The sequence below is a fragment of the Eriocheir sinensis genome, chromosome 6, assembly GCF_024679095.1.
Source record: "Eriocheir sinensis breed Jianghai 21 chromosome 6, ASM2467909v1, whole genome shotgun sequence".
Classification (NCBI taxonomy): domain Eukaryota; kingdom Metazoa; phylum Arthropoda; class Malacostraca; order Decapoda; family Varunidae; genus Eriocheir; species Eriocheir sinensis.
The window spans coordinates 24,013,939-24,033,938 of NC_066514.1; the positions used below are offsets into that span (position 1 = coordinate 24,013,939).

General features: G+C 44.4%; 1 protein-coding gene across 3 annotated transcripts in view; it reads left to right on the forward strand.

Moving 5' to 3' along the window:
* LOC126990644 (rap guanine nucleotide exchange factor 6-like) overlaps nucleotides 1–20,000 on the forward strand; it is a 127,415-nt gene that overhangs the window by 98,328 nt on the left and 9,087 nt on the right. The window contains exon 4 of one of the 3 annotated variants that reach the window (XM_050849329.1): nucleotides 2,830–3,682. The exons of 1 other annotated variant lie outside the window; for it this stretch is intronic. In XM_050849329.1, coding sequence (XP_050705286.1) covers nucleotides 2,830–2,851 — 22 coding nt within the window. In that variant the 3' untranslated portion in view covers nucleotides 2,852–3,682. Of the gene's footprint in view, nucleotides 1–2,826; nucleotides 3,683–20,000 lie in introns of those variants that run through there. One more of the 3 variants, XM_050849325.1, reaches the window with a different exon arrangement.

The following is a 20,000-nucleotide window of genomic DNA, read 5'->3' on the forward strand; positions in this document are numbered from 1 at the left end:
TTTAAGGGGGACTACTCTAAAATCAAGGGAAATTGGGTCTGACTTGCCTTAATGAAACAACACAGCAAACAGAGCGGGTAACTTTTAATATTTTCTTCAAACAGCGCAATGGATCGATCAGTTTCTAGCAACAAGAGCAAAATGTAATAGTTAAGTGAAATTTGATTATCGACGCAACTGAAAAATGAAAGTTCAGTTCTGTTAATTTTTCGAAACGCAACCGAAAGAAATAAGTTGGTTTAATATATAACAAATTAGCAGAATAAGAGAGTTAGGTTAGATTAGTTTTTTTCGAAGCAGAAGCAAAATGAAAGAAATTGAAAAAAGAATTGAAATAAATTGAATAGGATGTTTTTTTTAATAATTGGAAGAATTGACTTTATTTTTCGAAACAAGATAAAAAGGTGAGTTAGATTAATTTATGACAAACTAACAAAATAAAAGAGTTGTTTTAGATTCTTTTTTTTTCAAGAGCAAAATTTTAGAATCTAGTTTTATATTATATTTTGAACCAAGAGTAAAACGAAGGAGCGGAGATAGAATCGATTTTTGTCACTAACAGCCAAAGGAAAGACTTAAGTTATACACATACTCAGGGAGGTAAGGTTAACTGTCCATCAAGGAGGAGTAGGAGGAGGTGGAGGAGGAGAAGGAGGAGGAGGAGGAGGAGGAGGAGGAGAAGGAGGAGAAGGAGGAGGAGGAGGAGTAGGAGGAGGAATGGTTAAAGAAAAAATGAACAGAACAAAAACAAAATAAAAAGGAGGAGAAAACGTTGAAGAGAAATAGGAACAGGAAAATGAAGAAGAAGAGGAGGAGGAGAAAAGAAGTGTAAGTTTTGTGATGACTGCACAATGGTCTGGAGAGAGAGAGAGAGAGAGAGAGAGAGAGAGAGAGAGAGAGAGAGAGAGAGAGAGAGAGAGAGAGAATAACTTTGAAACTCGGTCCTGTCGCCATCAAGACTAACAGAGAAAGTTTCATATGAATTCAGTTAGAGAGAGAGAGAGAGAGAGAGAGAGAGAGAGAGAGAGAGAGAGAGAGAGAGAGAGAGAGAGAGAGAGAGAGAGAGAGAGAGAGAGAATCAGAGTTCGTACCATCAAGTTAGTGTAGATGAGAGAGAGAGAGAGAGAGAGAGAGAGAGAGAGAGAGAGAGAGAGGGAGAGAGAGAGAGAGAGAGAGAGAGAGAGAGAGTTCGTACCATCAAGTTAGTGTAGATAGAGAGAGAGAGCGTGGAGTTAGCGAAAATTATCTCACTTTAACGAGACAGCACATCATCATTTCTCTCTCTCTCTCTCTCTCTCTCTCTCTCTCTCTCTCTCTCCCATATATTTTTGCCCTTACCAAGACTTATGTTGATTTTTTTCCCTTGGGCGTGGGAATAAAGGGGAAAAAGTGCCGTCTTGAGGGTCAGGAAAGAGCGAGGAGGGAAAAAAATGGGGAAAATATTTAAAAGGGAGACGCACTTATTTTATCTTTACTTCGCGTCCTAAACTTTTTTCTTCCCTTGAGAGTCCGAGGTATTTTATTTTTCTATCTTGCTCTTTTCTTTCTTTTAAATCTTCTCCTTCTTCTTCTTCTTCCTCCTTCTCCTCCTCTTCTTTCTGGTGTTTTTCCTTTCTTTTTCCTTCCTCTGTTTTCCTTCCTTCTTTTTCCTACTTTTTCTTCCTCTTTTTTCTTCCTTTCTTCTTTTTCCTTCTTTTCCTCAATCTTTTTTCTTCCTTTCTTCTTTTTCCTTCTTTTCCTCCCTCTTTTTTCTTCCTTCTTTTTCCTTCTTTTCCTTCCTCCTTTTTTCTCCCTTCTTCTTTTTCCAGCACTCCTTTTTATCCTTCTTCTTTTCCTTCAATTATCCTCCTGCTGTTTTCCTTCCTCCTCCTCTTCCTCCAATTTCCTGTCTTCCTCCTTCTCCTTCTCCTCCTCTTCCTTCTCTTCCTCCTTCCTCTGTTCTCCTTATCTTCCTCCTTTTCCTTTTTTTATTTATTTCTTCCTCTTTCTCCCCTTTATCAATATCTCCACCTCTATCTTACCATCTTCTTCTTCCTTTTCTCTCTCTTTGTCTTTCTCTTCTTATCTTTTTTTATTTTGTTTATCCTTTTCCTCTCCCTTATCTTTCTCCTCTACTTCTCACACCTCCACTTCTTTCTCTCCTCCTCCTCCTCCTCCTCCTTTTCAACCTTTCCTCGGCCGCTTCTTTTCCCTCTTCGTTGTAATGATAAATAAATAACGGAGCAGAGAGGTAAACAGGAGAGTTATGGCGTTGTGCTGACGGAAGAGGACGAGGAGGAGGAGGAAAGAAAGGATAATAAAGAGGCGGAAACTGGTGGTACGGAGGAGGAGGAGGAGGAGGAAAAGAAACGAAAGAGAAGATGAAAGAAGAGGAGGAGAAATAATGGACGAGTCTGAGAATGAGGAAGAAGAAGAGGAGGAGGGATAGGAGGAGGAGGAGGAGGAAAACGGAGAGAACAAGGAGAGATGATTAGATAAGCTTCCTAACCACCAAGAGAGAGAGAGAGAGAGAGAGAGAGAGAGAGAGAGAGAGAGAGAGAGGCGACTGGAATCTCTTTGTTTGCTAACGTGTCGAGGAGAAAAGACAAAAGACTGTCGCGTGTTGCCGAGAGAGAGAGAGAGAGAGAGAGAGAGAGAGAGAGAGAGAGAGAGAGAGAGAGAGAGAGAGAGGAGCAAGAAAATTAGGACATCAGGGGAAGGGTCAAACTAAGGGAAAAAATAAGGAGACAAAGAATGTGAAGAAAGAAAAGAATGTGTGGATGGCTTCTCGTACGTGCAGGGCTGAAAAACGTTATTCTAGTTATTGTTTATATACTTATGTTCAAGGAGGAGGCTGTGGCTGAATGGATAGCGTGACGGCGCCGCGTTCAGGACGACGCGAGTTCAATCCCCGCCCGGTGCCACCAAGCTGGGATTTTTCAGCCGCCGCCGAGTGGCTTAAAACTACCCACATGCCGTCCAGAAGACCACCTATCAACCCGGACTCTAGATTCTAGGATTAAAGATGAGCTCCGGGAGGGCAGCATGAGCCAATGCAAGATGGCGCCACTATAAACACTCGCCTGCCGACCATCAGGACCCACCGGGAAGAAACCTACCGGCGCAATAGGCCACGACGTAAAAAAAAATAATAAATAAATAAATAAATAAATAAATAAAAAGAAAGTGAAATAAAAACACGGAACATTATGTGAAATTAGAGATAGTGATTGTTCATTGTTTGTTTATCATTTACAAACAGTATAATCGATACAATAAAAAAAAACAATAATAATAATGACAATAATAATAATAATAAAATAAAAAATCAACGTTACTAATGATTGTTGATATTTTTTCATCCCCTGTAAACAATATGATTAATACAAAGTTGATATGAGACAAAACAAAAGGAAAAGAAAGGAAGAAATAAATATGCGTTTGGGTAGGCGGTGGCTGAGTGGTAGCGTGCGGGCCCAGCATTCATCACGCCATGGACAACGTCGATTCGAATCCCCACGCTACCACCTGGGATTTTTCAGTCACCGCCGAGTGGCCTAAGACTACCCACATGCTGTCCTGAAGACCATCCATCAACCCGGACTCTAGAGGAAACCGTCCTTGTGAATAAAAAATGAGTTCCGGGGGGCAGCATGAGCCAAGCGAGATGGCACCACTATAAACACTTGCCTGCCCCACATCGTTTTTGGGCCAATCACCAGGCCCCACCAAGAAACCCTACCTGCGCCATAGGCCGGAAAGGCAAAAAAAAAAAGCCTATACCAAAACGAAACTTAAACTAATCCACGATCCTAATACCTTTTCCTTCTTCTTTTAATAAGGCAACTCAAACAACAAACAACAGCAACAAGACTAGGAGACAGCCGTGTGTTCAGGCCGGAGATAACATTACATTCACCCACAATAAGGAAACACGAAATGAAAGACTTGACTAATCCACGATCCATGTTATTTCTCGTCCTCCTAAACAAATAACACAACACATACAACAAAACAGAGACAAGAGAAAAAGAAAACCTTATAATCAGACCGAAGATAACATTATGCACTCACCCACAATAAGGAAACACGAAATGAAAGACTTGACTAATCCACGATCCTTGTTATTTCTCGTCCTCCTTAACAAATAAAACAACACAGAACAACAAAACAGCAACAAGAGAAGAAGAAAACCTTATAATCAGGCCGGAGATAACATTATACATTCACCCACAATAAGGAAACACGAAATGAAAGACTTGACTAATCCACGATCCATGTTATTTCTCGTCCTCCTTAACAAATAAAACAACACAGAACAGACAAACAGCAGCGACAAGAGAAGAAGAAAACCTTATAATCAGACCGGAGATAACATTATACATTCACCCACAATAAGGAAACACGAAATGAAAGACTTGACTAACCCGCGATCCTTGTTATTTCTCGTCCTCCTAAACAAATAACACAACACGTACAACAAAACAACAACAAGAGAAGAAGAAAACCCTATAATCAGACCGGAGATAACATTATACATTCACCCACAAAAAGTAAACACAAAATGAAAGACTTGACTAATCCACGATCTATGTTATTTCTCGTCCTTAACAAATAACACAACGCAGAACAGACAAACAGCAGCAACAAGAGAAGAAGAAAACCTCGTAATCAGACTAAAAAAAAAAACATTATACATTCACCCACAATAAATAAATTCAAACTAAGAAAAAAAACTTGGAACACAAACAAACCTTATGATTTTCCTCCTCCAGCAAATAACACAAAATAGAAAACAACAAACAACAACAACAACAGCAGCAGTCACATGAAGGAGAACCGTGTATATTGAGCCTGGAGATTATATTGCATTCACCCACAATTCATATGTACGAACCAAGAATAAATAACTTGAACACAAACTCTCCCTTTTCTTTCTCTTTGTGTTTCTCATCTTTTCTTTTTTTCTTTTGCTTATCCTCTCCCTCTCCCTTATCCTTTCTTTCTTTGTTTCTCTTTCTTTCTTTCATTCATCTCCAGCCAGTGACGCAAAACAGAGATAAACAACAACACAAAACCCACAGTAATCAACACAGCAAAACAAACAACACAGAAAACAACAAAGCAAATAAGTAAGTAAATGAATGAATAAAGAAAAACAAGAAAAAAAAGACAGATAATAAGGAAGGTTGAAGGAGACAGAGGAGGAGGAAAGGGTAGAACGGAAGGAAGGAAGGAAGGAAATAGACGAGAATATATAAACAGACCAAACGGCACCAAGACAAGGACGAGACAGCCGTGTGTTCAGCCCGGGGATAACTTTACATTCAGCCGCAATAAATAACGCCCGGGGTGACGCGAGGCGATGGGGAAACTAATGTTCTCACGGCCCAAAATTTATGTCCACCTCAGAGAGAGAATTGCGTTGTGGAGGTGAGGTAAACAGTGGAGGGGGGAAGGGTGGAGAGAGGTGGTGGAGGTGGAGAGAGGAGGTGGTGTTGAAAAAGTGGTATTGTTAGGTGGTAGTGGTAAAGAAATGGAAGCTAGGTGGAGGAGGTGGTGGTGGTGGTGGTAGGTTAGTAGTGGAGGTGGTAGTGGTGGTGGGAGGTGGTTGGTAATGGTAGTGGAAGTGGTGGTGGATATGGGAGGTGGAATTTAGGGTAGAAGGTGGATGGTGTAAGGATGGAGGAATGTGATAGTGATGGAGGTATGGGAGGTGGAAGATGGGGGTGGTGAAGAGGTGGAAGGTAGGTGGAACTGAAATGGAGTCTTGGACATGGGTGGTGGAGGGTGGAGTATATTATAACCTGGATGCGTGAGTGGTGATGAAGTGGAGAATGGGAGATGAGTGTTAGGTGGAGGTGATGGAAGAAAGGAAGAGTGGAAGGATGGGAGAAGTGAAGACTGAAACGATGAAGGAGGTGGAGGAGGAAAGTGGAGAAAGGAAGTGGAAGAGAGAAAAATAAGTGCGATCTTGGGTAGTGATGGAATATAGTGGAGGTGGTGAGTGGAGGGGAAAGGCTTATCTCTCCTGCAATGATGGATGGGAAAGAGGTGGATAGGTGGACGATGACGGATGGGGAAAGGCTATGAGGATGTGGAAGATGAAGGTTATTGGTCTCGTGAACTTGCTAATCTAAAACTCCCTGAATTAAAATGACTGATAGACTGATTAAATTGATATGGTAGAATGGTCAACAGTTAGCATGTGGACTGTAGTGGATGACTCAGGGATGATGGGCGTAATGGCAGTGGGTGGTGATGGGTGGAAGAGGTGGATTGTGGAGTTGGAAGTGGGCTGGAGTGTGTTGATGGGTCAGTGGTGATGATGGTGGAGATGGAGGTTGGTGTTGAGAGTGGAGGGAGATGTTGAGGAGGAGGTGGAAGGAAAAGAAGGGAGGGGCATGACCAGAAGAAAGGAAGGGAGATAAAGAGGGGAAAAGAGAAACGAAGGAAGGAAGGAAAGGGGAAAACAGGGAGGATAGTTGGAGTAGAAAAAGGGAGAGGGAGAAGATAAGAAGGAAGGAAATTTGAAGAAGGGGAAGAGAGAGAAGAAGAAAGGAATTGAGATAAAAAGTGAGGAAGTGGAGGGAGAGGAAGGAAAAGGGAGGAGAAAAGAAGGGACAATATGACAAGAACAACACATGACCAGGAGCATGTGGAGGGGTGGAGGTGACGATTAGACCTGGAAGAGTAGTGGTTGGTGGAGGTCATGGTAAGCGTTGATGGTTAGAGTTAGTGGCCGAGGTGGTGGTGACGCTGGGCAGTGGTCTAGGTGGTTGGGTGGAGGTGATGGGTGGTGGCGGTGGACATCCGAGGATCGATCAGGCCTTGTGGATGATTAATAGCCGCGACAGTTAAAGGGGAACGGTGGAGGCGGGTGGAAGGGGTAGAGAAGGAGGAAAGAGTAGAAGGACTGGAAGGAAGGATGGAGGGAAGAAAGAAAAATAGGGTGGAGGGAGTGGAAGAAGGGAGGGCAACTGAGACAGGTGGAAGAAACAAAAAGGGAGGGAGATGAAAGGAAGGGGCTGAAGAACATATGGAAGGAGTGTGGAAGAAAGGGAGATAGGAGGAAAGGTGGAAGAGAAGGGAAGGGGACAGAAGGAGGAAAGGATAGAGAAGGAGAGGGAAGGAAGAATCATAAGAGTTGAAGGAGACGGAGACGAAGGAAAAGGGAGGGAAAGAAGTAGAGAAAAATGGCGTAGGAGCTTTGAGGTAGAAGAAAAAGAAGGGAGGAACAGACGAAACAAAGGAAGGGCCAATGAAGGGAGATTACAAAGAGTGGAAGAAATAGGGAGAAAGTAAAGAATGGAAGAAGAGAAAGGCGGGGAAAGGAAAGATAGGAAAACGAGAAGAAAGGAGCGGAAGGGTGAAGGAACAGGAAAGAAGAAGGAAAGGGTGAAGGAACGAGAAGGAAAGAAGGAAAAAAATAGCAACTAGACTCCACCACAACCACCACCACCACCACAACCACCACCACCACCACAATAGCTATTCCTCCACTATATACCCAACATCACAGAGTTATTTTTCTCTCTTCCACTTTATTTCTCCACCGTCCTCCTCCTCCTCCTCCATCATCTCTTCAGCCTCCACTTCTCCCTTCCTTCCACCTTCCACATCCACCCCCTATCACCATAAAAAAAAAAAAAATGAAGTGTATAAATGCTTGGTGTTCAAAGGGGGGAGGGGAGGATGGGGGGAAGGGGAGGGGGGAGGGGGAGGGGGGGGAGGCATTACTCTCGGGTCAACGGTCCTTTTGGTAGTATTTTAGGTTTTAATGGTCTGTGTGTGTGTGTGTGTGTGTGTGTGTGTGTGTGTGTGTGGAGGGGAGATAGGACGGAGAGAGAGAGAGAGAGAGAGAGAGAGAGAGAGAGAGAGAGAGAGGCCTATGTATATTCCATGTAAAGGGAGGAAGGGAGATTAAAATTGAGAGAGAGGGAGGAGTATAAAAGGAAGGAAGGAAAGAAGGAAGGGAGGGTGAGAGGTAGGGAGGGAGGAAGGAAGGAAGAATGGAGGGAGGTAGAGAGGCCTAAAAAAAAAAGGAAGGGAGCAAAGGGAGAATCAAAGAAATATGAAAAGAAGGAAATAATTTAAAAGGGAGAGACAAAGAAAGAGAAGAGAAAAGGAAGAGTAATAAACGAAGGAAGGAATGAAGGAAAAGACAAAGGGGAGGAGAATAAGGGAGAGACAGATGGGAAGGGAGAAGGGTGAAATAAAGGGAGGGAATCTAAAGGAATGGAAAGGAACAAAGTAGAGGAAGAAAGGAGAGAAATATAAAAGAATAAGATTAAAAAATGAAAAATAGAACGAAAGGAAAGGAAAGGAAAGGAAGGGAGAGGAAAGAAAGGAAGAAAGGAGGAAGAGGAGGAAAAAATATGAAAAAAATATAAAGAAAGCAGATAGAAAAATTAAAAAGAAAGGAAGGGAGGAAGGAGAGAATGTAGAGCGAGAGGGAAGGAAGGAAGGAGAGAAAGTAGGGAGGAAAGAGAGAGAAAAGGTCAATAAGGAAGTCTGGTATGAGGTCAGGGAGAGGAGGAGAAAAAGGAGGAATTTGGGAGAGAAAGGAGGAGGAAGAGGAGGAGGAGGAGGAGGAGGAGGAGGAGGAGGAGTGAGAGAGAGAGAGAGAGAGAGAGAGAGAGAGAGAGAGAGAGAGAGAGAGAGAGAGAGAGAGAGAGAGAGAGAGAGAGAGAGAGAGAGAGAATGTTCAGGTGGTGATAAAGATATAAGGGACAGATTGTGTGTGTGAGAGAGAGAGAGAGAGAGAGAGAGAGCGCGGCTGGTCCACTGAAATCTTACCCAAAAGTTGTTCTCGAGGGAAGGAAATAAAAAAAGAAAGGAAAAGAAAAATGTAATCATAGTAAATTCCCTTCTCTCTCTCATCGTCACATTTTCTATTCTATTTTCTTTTCTTTTATTTCTCCCTCACTCTCCTCTTCCCTCTCCCTTACAAGTCACGTCCTTGCTCTGTCCCTGTTTTTGTTTAGCGTAAATATACAAACAAGCGTAGTAAGTTTATAATTTGATGAAGCAGCGTGTCATTATAGCGAGGGAAGGGAAGGGAAGGGGAGTGAAGAAAGGGGAAAGGACAGGGAAGGGAAGGGGAGAGAAAAGCAGAAAAGAAAAGGAATGGAAAGAAAAAGATAGGAAAGAAAGGAAAGGGAAGGGAAGTGAAGAAAGATGAAAGGAAGGGAAGGAAAGGAAAAGAAAAGGAAAGAAAGGAAGATCAGAGAAGAGAAGGAAAGGAAAATGAAAGGAAGAGAAGAACAGAGAATAGAAGAGAAGGAAAGAAAAGGACACGAAAGGAAAGGAACAGAAAAGGAATATCAGAGAAGAAAAGAGGAGGAGAAGGAAATGAAGGCGAGGGAACCAGAATTGAGGAAAAAGCTTGATAACATAATTGACTTCTTCCTGAATCTCTCTCTCCACCCTTGAGACGCGCAGAAGAGAGGAAAGAAAGAAAGACAGGCTGGTTAGGAGGTTGACACTGACACGGAGATTGGCGCCTAAGTTAAGGTAGAGATGGAGGAAATTGGTACGTGGGTTAATGGATAAAGTGAGGTCAGGTAATGGGAAGAGATGTAGTTGAGGTAATGAAAGAATGAGGTTAATTGTGAGGTAATGCTTAGGTAGGTATAAATAGAGGTAGTGTAATGTATTTAATGAAGTGAAGCTTGATATAGATAGATAGTTCATATTGGTAAAACTAACTTACCTCTCTTCCTAACACTAACACAGCATACCTTCTCCTTCCTTCCCTCTCCCTCCTTCGTCTGTCCCCGTTAGTTCATGTAGTGGTGATGTTAATATTGAATTGATGTTGTGATAGCTGATGATTGAGGTTATTTAAAGGTATGTATAAATTGAAGGATTGTTGAGGTAGGTATAGATGAAGCTAAAGAAGTGCTTTGTGGTGTTTTGAGGTTAGAGAAAGCTATGTATAGATTGAGGTTAAAAAGTGGTATGTTATGTATTGAGGTTATGGAAAGGAATATACAAGAGGGAATGCTATCTGATATTAGGGTTTTGAGGAGTAAGAAGAGGAATCGAATAAGAGGATAAGAATCTATAAACTTAGCTACTGTTGTGGAATGTGATATATTGAGGTTATGTTAATAGTATTCATGTATTAAGGAAATGTTGTAGTATATGTTGATTGAGCTAAAATGTAATAGTTTGAATAGATTAATATGATGTTTTGGTATGTATAAATTTAAGGGCTATTTAAACACGATATTTTTTAGTAAGATAGTTGAGAGAGGCTGAAGGTTAAAAAATGATCTTGTACTCGAATTTCTGACACGAATTGATGTTATTTGATTATTTTTAAAGGAAAGCTCACCCCCCCCCCCACCCGCCAGCCACTCCCTTACCCCCCCCCCACTCTTTCCCTTACCCACCCAACCCTCTTTCCCTTACACCCCCCCCTACTCTTTCCCTTACCCCACCCCCCACTTTCCCTTAACCCCCCCCTACTCCTACCCACCCATTATTCACTCCCTCACCCATCCACCCTCTCCCTTACCAACCCACCTACCTACCCATACCCCACCCACCCTTACCCACTAACACCTACCTTATCAACCCACCTTCAAATCCTTACCCATTCCCTCCCATGCCCACCACCACTACCCACCATTCCCTATCTTACCCACTCACTTCCTCATCCACCTACCACCACCACCACCACCTACCCACCCACCTGTCTCCCACAGTGTCGCATTTCCTCAGGGGGGGGCGGCGCGACCCTTGGCCACCCCGGGGAAGGTAACATGATGACTGGGGCGGGTTCGCTGATCAGGGCGGGGGGCGGGGCGGGGCGGGGAGTAGCAGGGAGGGGAAAAGTGGGGAGGGGAGGGGGGGTGGAGGGGGAGGATTGGGAGTTAATTAAGGGAGTACAGGTGGATATTACTTTTTTTTTCCAGTATGTGTGTGTGTGTGTGTGTGTGTGTGTGTGTGTGTGTGTGTGTGTGTGTGTGTGTGTGTGTGTGTGTGTGTGTGTGTAGATGGCTAACTTAAGTAATATTCTGTTTTCTGTTACTTTTGTCTTTTTTTCTTCCTTTTTATTTTTTTCTTTCATTTTTTTGCGTTTTTTTTCTTTCTCCTTTTCTTCCTCTTTTTCCTTCCTTTTATTTTTTATTTTTTTATTTCGGTTTCTTTCTCTTGTTTATTTTCTTTTTCATCTGATTTTCCTTTTCTTCCTCCTCTTTTTCCTGTTTATTTCATACTTTGCAGTCTTCTCCTCCTCCTCCTCCTCCTCCTCCTCTTCCTCTGAGCCTCATTACAAGTCAACAAGCTTTCTTTTATCTCATGCTAATTCCTATCCTCCTCCTCCTCCTCCTCCTCCTCCTCCTCTTCCTCCTCCTCTTCCTCCTCCTGTTGTATGTCGTTAGTTGACTTTGTGCAATAAGCTCCTTTGTCCTCCTCCTCCTCCTCTTCCTCCTCCTCCTCCTCCTCCTCCTTACTCCTCATCCTTTGCATACAATTTCGTAACTCTGTAAACTTTCCGTCCTCATTTCTGCGTTAATTTTGTCTCTGTGATATTACTCAGTTTTTTCTTTATTTCATGTTTTAAGTTTATTTTTGGGGTCATTTTGTCATGTTTCTGTAAGTGGGGCCATAAGGAGGGTTAGCAATCGTATTTATTTTATAGTAGAGACCAAATAAAATTCACCTAGTGGCTTTAAGTAATGGTAAAGTTCCTGTGTGTCTTCTCTACTCCTTCTAGTTCTAGTATTATTTGTGTTCTTAATTTCCTCCTCCTCTTCTACTTTGTTTTCGATCCCCTCCGTCTCCTTCTACTCCTCCTCCACCCTCTCTCTCCTCTTCCTTTCTCTCCCCTCTCTTTCCCTCTCCCTTCTCCTCCCTTGCCTCTTTTTCTCTCCTCATTCTGCTGGTCATACTACTACTACTACTACTACTACTACTACTACTACTACTACTACTACTAATCTTCAGTCAGCCATCTTTCCATCTTAATTCAAGTCGTATCTTTCACCCAAAATAAACTTTCTTTACATTCAGCGACAATGTCCTTTTAGGCGACGCTCGGAGCTCTGTTTAGACCTTTTGTTACGGCGACTCCGAGACAAACAGACGCGCCCAACCCGCTCCACCCATTCCACCCTTTCCACTAACTCCACCCAACCACTCCGCTCCACCTATCCACTCCTTTTATCGTCATCATCACCACCACTTAGCTATTCTCTCACTACCTACTCCACTCCACTCCACCCCCGCACTCACCCCACCTCCACCTATCCACTCCTGTCCACCCACTCCATCATTATTTGGTGTACCATTTACCTATTCTCACTCTGAAAACTCCACTTCACCCCCCCACCCACCCTCTCCACCTGCCCACTCTTCCACCTATCAACTAATCTATCCACCCGCTTGGCCATCCCATCTACTCACCCTCCCACCGACACTCACTCGAGAGAAGCGAGACATTCAAAAAGTATATAAAGGAGAGGAATGAATGTTTATAACTCCCTTGAAGAACAAACCTAACGGAAGACAATATATTAGAAAAGAACGTTACATATAGAGAGTAAAATCATAACTCGACTGAAATTAAAGACGAAAAACAAAACGTGATTGAAAGCGACCATTCTTGAGGCCCACGTGCCCTGCCTCGCGCCGCCTCCAGATCACGAATGCAACACGTTCCTTCCGCGTCCCGAGACAGGCCGTTCAGGATAACTTGGCGGAACAGACTGGGAGCGCTTGACTTGAGAGCTGCGGTGTCTCACAGGAGGAGGAGGAGGAGGAGGAAAGGGAATAGAGAAGGAAGAGGAGAAGGAAAAGGAAAAGGAAGAGGAGGAGAGGAGGTAGGGGAGGAAGATTGCTATTATTATTATTATTATTAGTATTAGTATGACGAGAAGGATGAACTCTCTCTCTCTCTCTCTCTCTCTCTCTCTCTCTCTCTCTCTCTCTCTCTCTCTCTCTCTCTTCCATCCTATCCTCCGCTTTTCCTCCTCTTTCTCATTTCCTTCCCTCTGTTTTCCTCCCTTCCCTCCCTCTCTTTCCTTCTATCCCTTCCCTTCTCCTCCTTCACGGCTCTCCTCTCCTCTCTTCTCACTCTCTCATCTTCCTTCGGTCTTGTCCTTTCCTCTCCTTTTTCTCTTCATCTTTCTCCTTCTCTCCCTTCCCTTCCTTTTCCTTCGCCTTCTCTTTCTTTCACTTCCCTTCTTATCCTCGTTCTTTCTTTCCCTTCTCTCATTTTACCTTCCCCTTTTCCCTCTTCTCCTCCTCCTCCTCTTCCTCCCTTCCTTCCTTCCTTCACGCCACACAGCACACACCCACAACACATGATACCCCCCTCCCCCTCCCTTCCCCCCCCCTCCCCCAACACACACGCCTTCCTTTGTGTTGCGGGGAGGCAGAGACACACAACCACCACCACCCCACCGCAACTGTTCTGCTTGGGTGGTGGTTGTGGTGGTGGTGAGTGTAGGAAATGGTGGTTAGATAGATTAGGCGTGGTGTTGGTGGTGCTGGTGGTGGTGATGGAGGTGTTGAGGAAGCCTTGTGGTGATGAAGAGTGTGGTGGTGGTGGTGGTGATGGTGGTTAGGTGAATCAGTGTGCCGTATGGTTGTTGTTGTTGTTGTTGGTGGTGGTGGTGGTGGTAATGGAGGTGATTGTGGTGAGAATGGTGTTAGAGTGATATGTGGTGGTGGTGGTGGTGGTGATGAGGAGGCGGTTTGGTGGTGAAGAGCGAGGTGGTGATGGTGGTGGTGATGTTGGGGAAGCGTTGTGGTGATGGTGGTGGTGGTGGTGGTGGTGATGGTGTTTAAAGAAGCGTTTTGATCAGCATGGTGTTGAGGTGGTGTATGGTGGTGGTGGTGGTGGTGGTGGTGATGGTGGTGGTGCACTCAGCGGGCCCGAGAGAGAGAGAGAGAGAGAGAGAGAGAGAGAGAGAGTAAACCAATTATTCCCCTAGTCATCCATTCATCCATACACAACCATTCAACCAGACAGACAGACAAACACCGACAGACAGGCAGACAGATAGACCATTAAGCGAAACACACACACACACACACACACACACACACACTGAATGTAACTTGACTTTCCTAACTAAAGGGAAAGGATTCAATACATTCAGAATTATTATTATTATTATTATTATTATTATTATTATTATTATTATTATTGTTATTATTATTATTGTTTCTATCAGCGATATTAATTAGTTTGCTCATTAGTGTTACCTGTGTCTCGTAACTCATCAGCTAATTCGATAGGGGACCCTTTGTGTGTGTGTGTGTGTGTGTGTGTGTGTGTGTGTGTGTGTGTGTGTTTAACTTATATACACTTAAAGCTTAAACCATTCTTATATTCTTACTTATCTACTTTTATTTCCTCCAATATCACCTTTTTCATTTATTTTTCCTACTTATTATTTTATTTATCTTTATTTCTCTTATTTCCTCTCCTTCCTCTCTTGGTTCCCTCTAATATTTGTCCCTACCCTCCTTCTCTCTCTCTCTCTCTCTCTCTCTCTCTCTCTCTCTCTCTCTCGCGAATAAACTAATTTTTGTATGAAAGTTACTCGTGAGAAAACACCGAGAAGTTTTGAGAAGAAGAAGAAGAAGAAGAAGAAGAAGAAAAGAGAAAGGAAAAGTTGCATATACGATAAGGAATGCTAATGTTTGCAGTTTGAGAACGTAGACAAACTTGCAAATATATATTGGGTTGAAGCAGGAGATCTTAGTAAGCAAGGAATATATAGAGAGAGAAGATGAAGGTATTGAGGAGAGAAGAAGAAAGATGAAGGAGAGAGGGAGGGAAGAAGTGAAGGAGAGGAGGAGGTCTTAGTAAGCAAGAGATATAGATAGAGGAGGTGAAGGTATTGGGGAGAGAAGAAAGATGAAGGAGAGAGGGAGGGAAGAAGTGAAGGAGAGGAGGAGGTCTTAGTAAGCAAGGGATATATAGACAGAAGAAGGATGAAGGAGAGAGAGAAAGAGGGAGGGAGGGAGGGAGGGAAAGACAGAAGGAAGGAAAGAATTAAGTGCATTATAAAAGGGAATATCTAGGAAATTACAATCATTAGTATAAGCCGGAAAAGTTAGAAAAAATAATGCTTTAGAGAAGGAAGATTAGGAGGTGAAGGACAAGAAAATAATAGTAATAGTAATAATAATAATAATAGTATGTGTGTGTGTGTGTGTGTGTGTGTGTGTGTGTGTGTGTGTGTGTGTGTGTGTTGGAGGTTGATGATGGGTTGTGTGTGACAGGTGTGTGTGTGTGTGTGTGTGTGTGTGTGTGTGTGTGTGTGTGTGTGTGTGTGTGTGTGTGTGTGTGTGTGTGTGTGTGTGTGTGTTTGCTTATGGAGTGTTTGTGTTCCATGTATTTGAAAGGAAAGGACGTAGGAGTTGTGTTGTGTTGATGTGTGTGTGTGTGTGTTTGTGTGTGTGTGTGTGTGTGTGTGTGTGTGTGTGTGTGTGTGTGTGTGTGTGTGTGTGTGTCTGGGGGTATAAAATCATAGTGACAACAGAAATGACGATGATGCCGAGAGGAAGGAAGCTGATAAATGAGGAAGGAGATAATGGTTCTGGGAGAGTCCTTGACGCAACCAACATTATCTATTTAAATAAAGTTTCCTCACCCATAAAAAATAAAAAATAATAATAATAGATGAATTTAGGTGAAGATATGCTAAACAATCTCTTCTATTACCACACACACACACACACACACACACACACACACACACACACACACACACACACGATAAATCTAAATTTCAAAATATAGAAAAAAAATAACAAGTAGAAGTTTTTGGGGGTTATGTATGAAAGAGTGTGAAGAGAGGGGATGAAGAAGAGAAGAGAAGAGAGGAAAGAAGGAAGGAGAGAATAGAGATGGAAGGAGGAATGAACGTGAAAAGAGGAAACAGAGAAGAGAGAATTAAGGAGAGGATGTGATGAAGAGAGGGGAGGAGAGAGGAGATAATCAGGTTGCGAGAGCGGTGATAAGCAAGGAGATGATAAATGGAGGGAAGGAGGAATAAGCAAATTAGGGGAGGAAAGAGGGGAAGGAAAACGAGGTAAGAGGAAGGTACACACACACACACACACACACACACACACACACACACACACACACACACACACACACACACACACAGGAAAAAAGTCACAGAGGAAAGAAAAGAATAAGTAAAAGAAAGTGCAATAGGAAAGAGGAGAGAGGGAAAACAAGAGGAGGAGGAGGAGGTAAGGAAGTGGGTGTGGAATCGTGTTTTCGAGGTGGAGGAAGTGGAGGAGGAGGAGGAGAAGGAAGGCAGACACTTTGCAGCCTCCACCGCTATAAACATCAACAAAGACTTGGCAATCTTTTTTCCTCTTCATATATTTCTTCATTTATTTTTATCTTTACTTCTAAGTCTCTGTGGAAGGCTTAACGCTGCTCTTGAAGGGACTTGGAAGGGGCGGGAGGCCATCTAGATCACTCGATAGACAGTCCTTCTCTTCCCCTCTTTTCCCCTTCTTCTGTCCCTTCCCTTCTCTCTCCTTCCCTTTCCTCTCTCACTTTTCCCCCCAGTGTCTCATTATTTCTATTCTCTCCCTCTTTTTTCCTCTCTTTCTCTCCTCTTCGGCTCTCTTCCCTTTCTTTCTATTTATCCACCTTTTTCTTCCTCCAATATTCCTCTGTTTTTTTTTCCTCCTTTTCTTCCTTCCTCTCTTCCATCACGCCTATTCCTTCCCTTCACCTTTCCCCTCTGTCCCATACCTTACCTCCCTTTCCCTTCCCTTCCCTTCCCTTCCCTTCCCTCTCTCTCTTTCCCTTTTCATATATTTCATCACAGTTTCCTTTCCATCTCTTTCCTCCATAGACAGTCTCTCTCTCTCTCTCTCTCTCTCTCTCTCTCTCTCTCTCTCTCTCTCTCTCTCTCTCTCTCTCTCTCTCTCTCTCTCTCTCTCTCTCTCTCTCTCTCTCTCTCTCTCTCACACACACACACACACACACACACACTCCGCCCTGCGTCTGCAATAATTATTTTCCTTTTTTAATTATATTGTTCCCGTGCTAATCCCCTTGTGTGTGTGTGTGTGTGTGTGTGTGTAGATTGTCCTCCCAAACATACCTTTCCTCCTCCTCCTCTGAGTCCCTTCCTCTCTCTTTCTTCCACCTCTTGTAGAAGGAGGAGGAGGAGGAGGAGGTACAAGAGAAAGAAGGAAAAAAAATGAGGAAAAAAAGAAAAGAAGAAGAAGGAGAATAAGAAACGGAGTAGTAATTGTAGGAGGAGGAAAAACGGAAGTAAAAAATAATAAAGAAAATAAAGAAGAAAACAAAGAAAAGCTAAGCAAAAGAAAACTCCCTAAGCCCTTCTCCCCCTCCCTCAAAGCCCCGACACCCCCCTCGCTCTTTCCCCCTCATCGCCCCCACTCATTCCCCCCCATCGCCCCTTTCCCTCGTCCCCTCATCGCCCCCTCTCATCCCCCCCATCTCCCCCTTCTCACTTCCCCAAATCGCCTTCCTCCCACCACCCTCCGTCCCCCCATCGCCCCCCTTAACCCCCCTTCCCCCCTACCCCCCTATTACACAATGTCGCGTCTCGTCCGCTCCGCCGCGTTGGGCAACATCAGATCTGGATGTCGCTTGATGGGCAGCGATTGGCGATGATTTAGTTAATTCTCTTCTGCTCTCTTTCCCTTCCCCCCCCACCCCCCACCAGCTCCGGAGGCCTCGTGAGGGGTGGGGGGATGCGTGGGAGAGGACCGCCGTCTCTGTCCCACGAAGGAAGGGTCTTGGGAGGATCTCAAGGCCCCGGAAGAAACTGTTTAAGGCCTCGTTCCCTTGGCTGAGTCTTCGGAGGAGTTGTCTTCCTCTCCTGAGTGTTGCCAATGTCTTCTGTGTCCCATCTTAAAGCCAGCTGGTTGTTGGTCTGTCCGTCAAGCCTCCGGCAACAGTTTTACGGCCACTCAAGCATCCGGTGACCACTCTCCTTAAGTCATCGCTCCTGCAGGGATGGAGTATTTGTATTCGAATGATCATAGATAGAAATCAAAGTATTCGCATTCGGATTTGAATACAAGGGAAAAGTATTCGCGTTCTGGCTTCATGTTCCGTCTAAACCCCGCTTGGAGGCTCGTCTGCTCGTAGTCTTCGGGAAGCGGCAATCGTAGAGTCTTCGGGCAAACTTCAAGCCTCGGGAACGACTCAACCCGGTAACAGCGACGGGCCAAATTTGTGGCTTTACCGTGTACCAGCGACGGGCCACATTTTTGCCTTGATATAAACCCCCAAAAATAGATGATGCATAAACTGATCACAAATGCGTTGATATATATTATGAAATGGTTTGCGTGAGTGATGATTTTTTCTCATTTTTTTTCGCTTAGAGGAGCCTTTAAGAAACGATCCCCGCAGCTACCAGGTTAAGGCCTCGCTGCCCCTTGTGGAGTTGAGGCAAAATTTTAGTCCTTGAAGCCTCGCCAGATGGAAGTACGTTGTCAATTCTTAAACTCTCTGTGAAAGGCTCAGAGCGATTTCAAGACCCTGGAAGCCACTTATAAGGCACTACTGCACCTTCTGACCGAGGGAGTTGAGTTGCCTCTCCTTAACCCTTCCCAATCTTGCGTTATGTACCGTCTCAAGACCAGCCAGTAAGTCCCCGGGAAGCAGAGCGTATTCAAGACCCTGGAAAGCACTTATAAGACATCAATGGACCTTCTGAGCGAGCGAGCGAGCGAGAGGGAGTTGAGTTGCCTCTCCTTAACCCTTCCCAATCTTGCGTTATGTACCGTCTCAAGACCAGCCAGTAAGTCCCCGAGAAGCAGAGCGTATTCAAGACCCTGGAAGCCGCTTATAAGACACCACTGGACCTTCTGAGCAAGCGAGCGAGCGAGAGGGAGTTGCGTTGCCTCCTTCCCAATCTTGCGTTATGTACCTCTCAAGACCAGCCAGTAAGTCCCCGAGAAGCAGAGCGTATTCAAGACCCTGGAAGCCGCTTATAAGACACCACTGGACCTTCTGAGCGACCGAGCGAGCGAGAGGGAGTTGAGTTGCCTTTCCTTAACCCTCCCAGTCCTGCGTTATGGACCGCCTCAAGACCAGCTGGGAGTATTTTGTCTATTCTTAAAGGCACTGTGAGAGGATGAGTGTGATTTTAAGACCCCGAAAGCCACTTATAAGACATCACTGCCCCTTCCGAGCGAGCGAGCGAGAGGAGTTGAGATGCCTTTCCATAACCCTCCCAATCCTGCGTTATGGACCGCCTCAAGACCAGCCGGAAGGTTTGTCTGGCCCATAAGCCCCCGGGAAGCCGTCTTAGGGGAACTTCACAATCCCGGGAGCTACTCTTAAGGCCTTACCGCCCCCGTCCGAGTCGCGGCAGAAGTTATCGCAGCCTCGCCAATCCCGCGGCTCAAGACCTGACAGATGGAAGCGTCGGACCCGATCTGGTGTTCCTCTTCCTCTCCTATCCTTTCTCCTATCCTAACGAATCCCTATCCCTGCCTCTCAGTCCTCAGTCTGTCATATCTCTCTACCTCGCCTCTCCTTCCCTTACCTATTAACGAAGGAACACAACATTTCCTATCCCATCTCCTATCCTAACGCGTCCTCAACTCCTCCCTATCCTTGCCTATCAGTCCCTCAGTCTCCCATATCTCTCTACCCCGTCTCTCCTTTCCTTGTCTTCCTCTCAACGAAGCAACACAACACTACCCTGATAACACTTTTCCTACAGGTTATAACATTTTTTTTCCTCCTTCCTCCTTTCCTCCTCTTCTATTTCCTCCTTCTCTCACGTAAATGACTGTTCTTTCGGCCACCTCCTCGGATTCTTGACAGGAGCAGCGAGTAGCGGGCTTTTTTTTATTGTTGTTTTCCTTTTGTTGTGCCCTTGAGCTGTCTCCTTTGCTGTAAAAATATAAATAAAAGATACCCTTCCTCTGCGTCTCCTACCCTTTCCCCACGCTGCCCTTACGCCTTCCTACCCTTGCCCCACGCTGCCCTTACGCCTTCCTACCCTTGCCCCACGCTGCCCTTACGCCTTCCT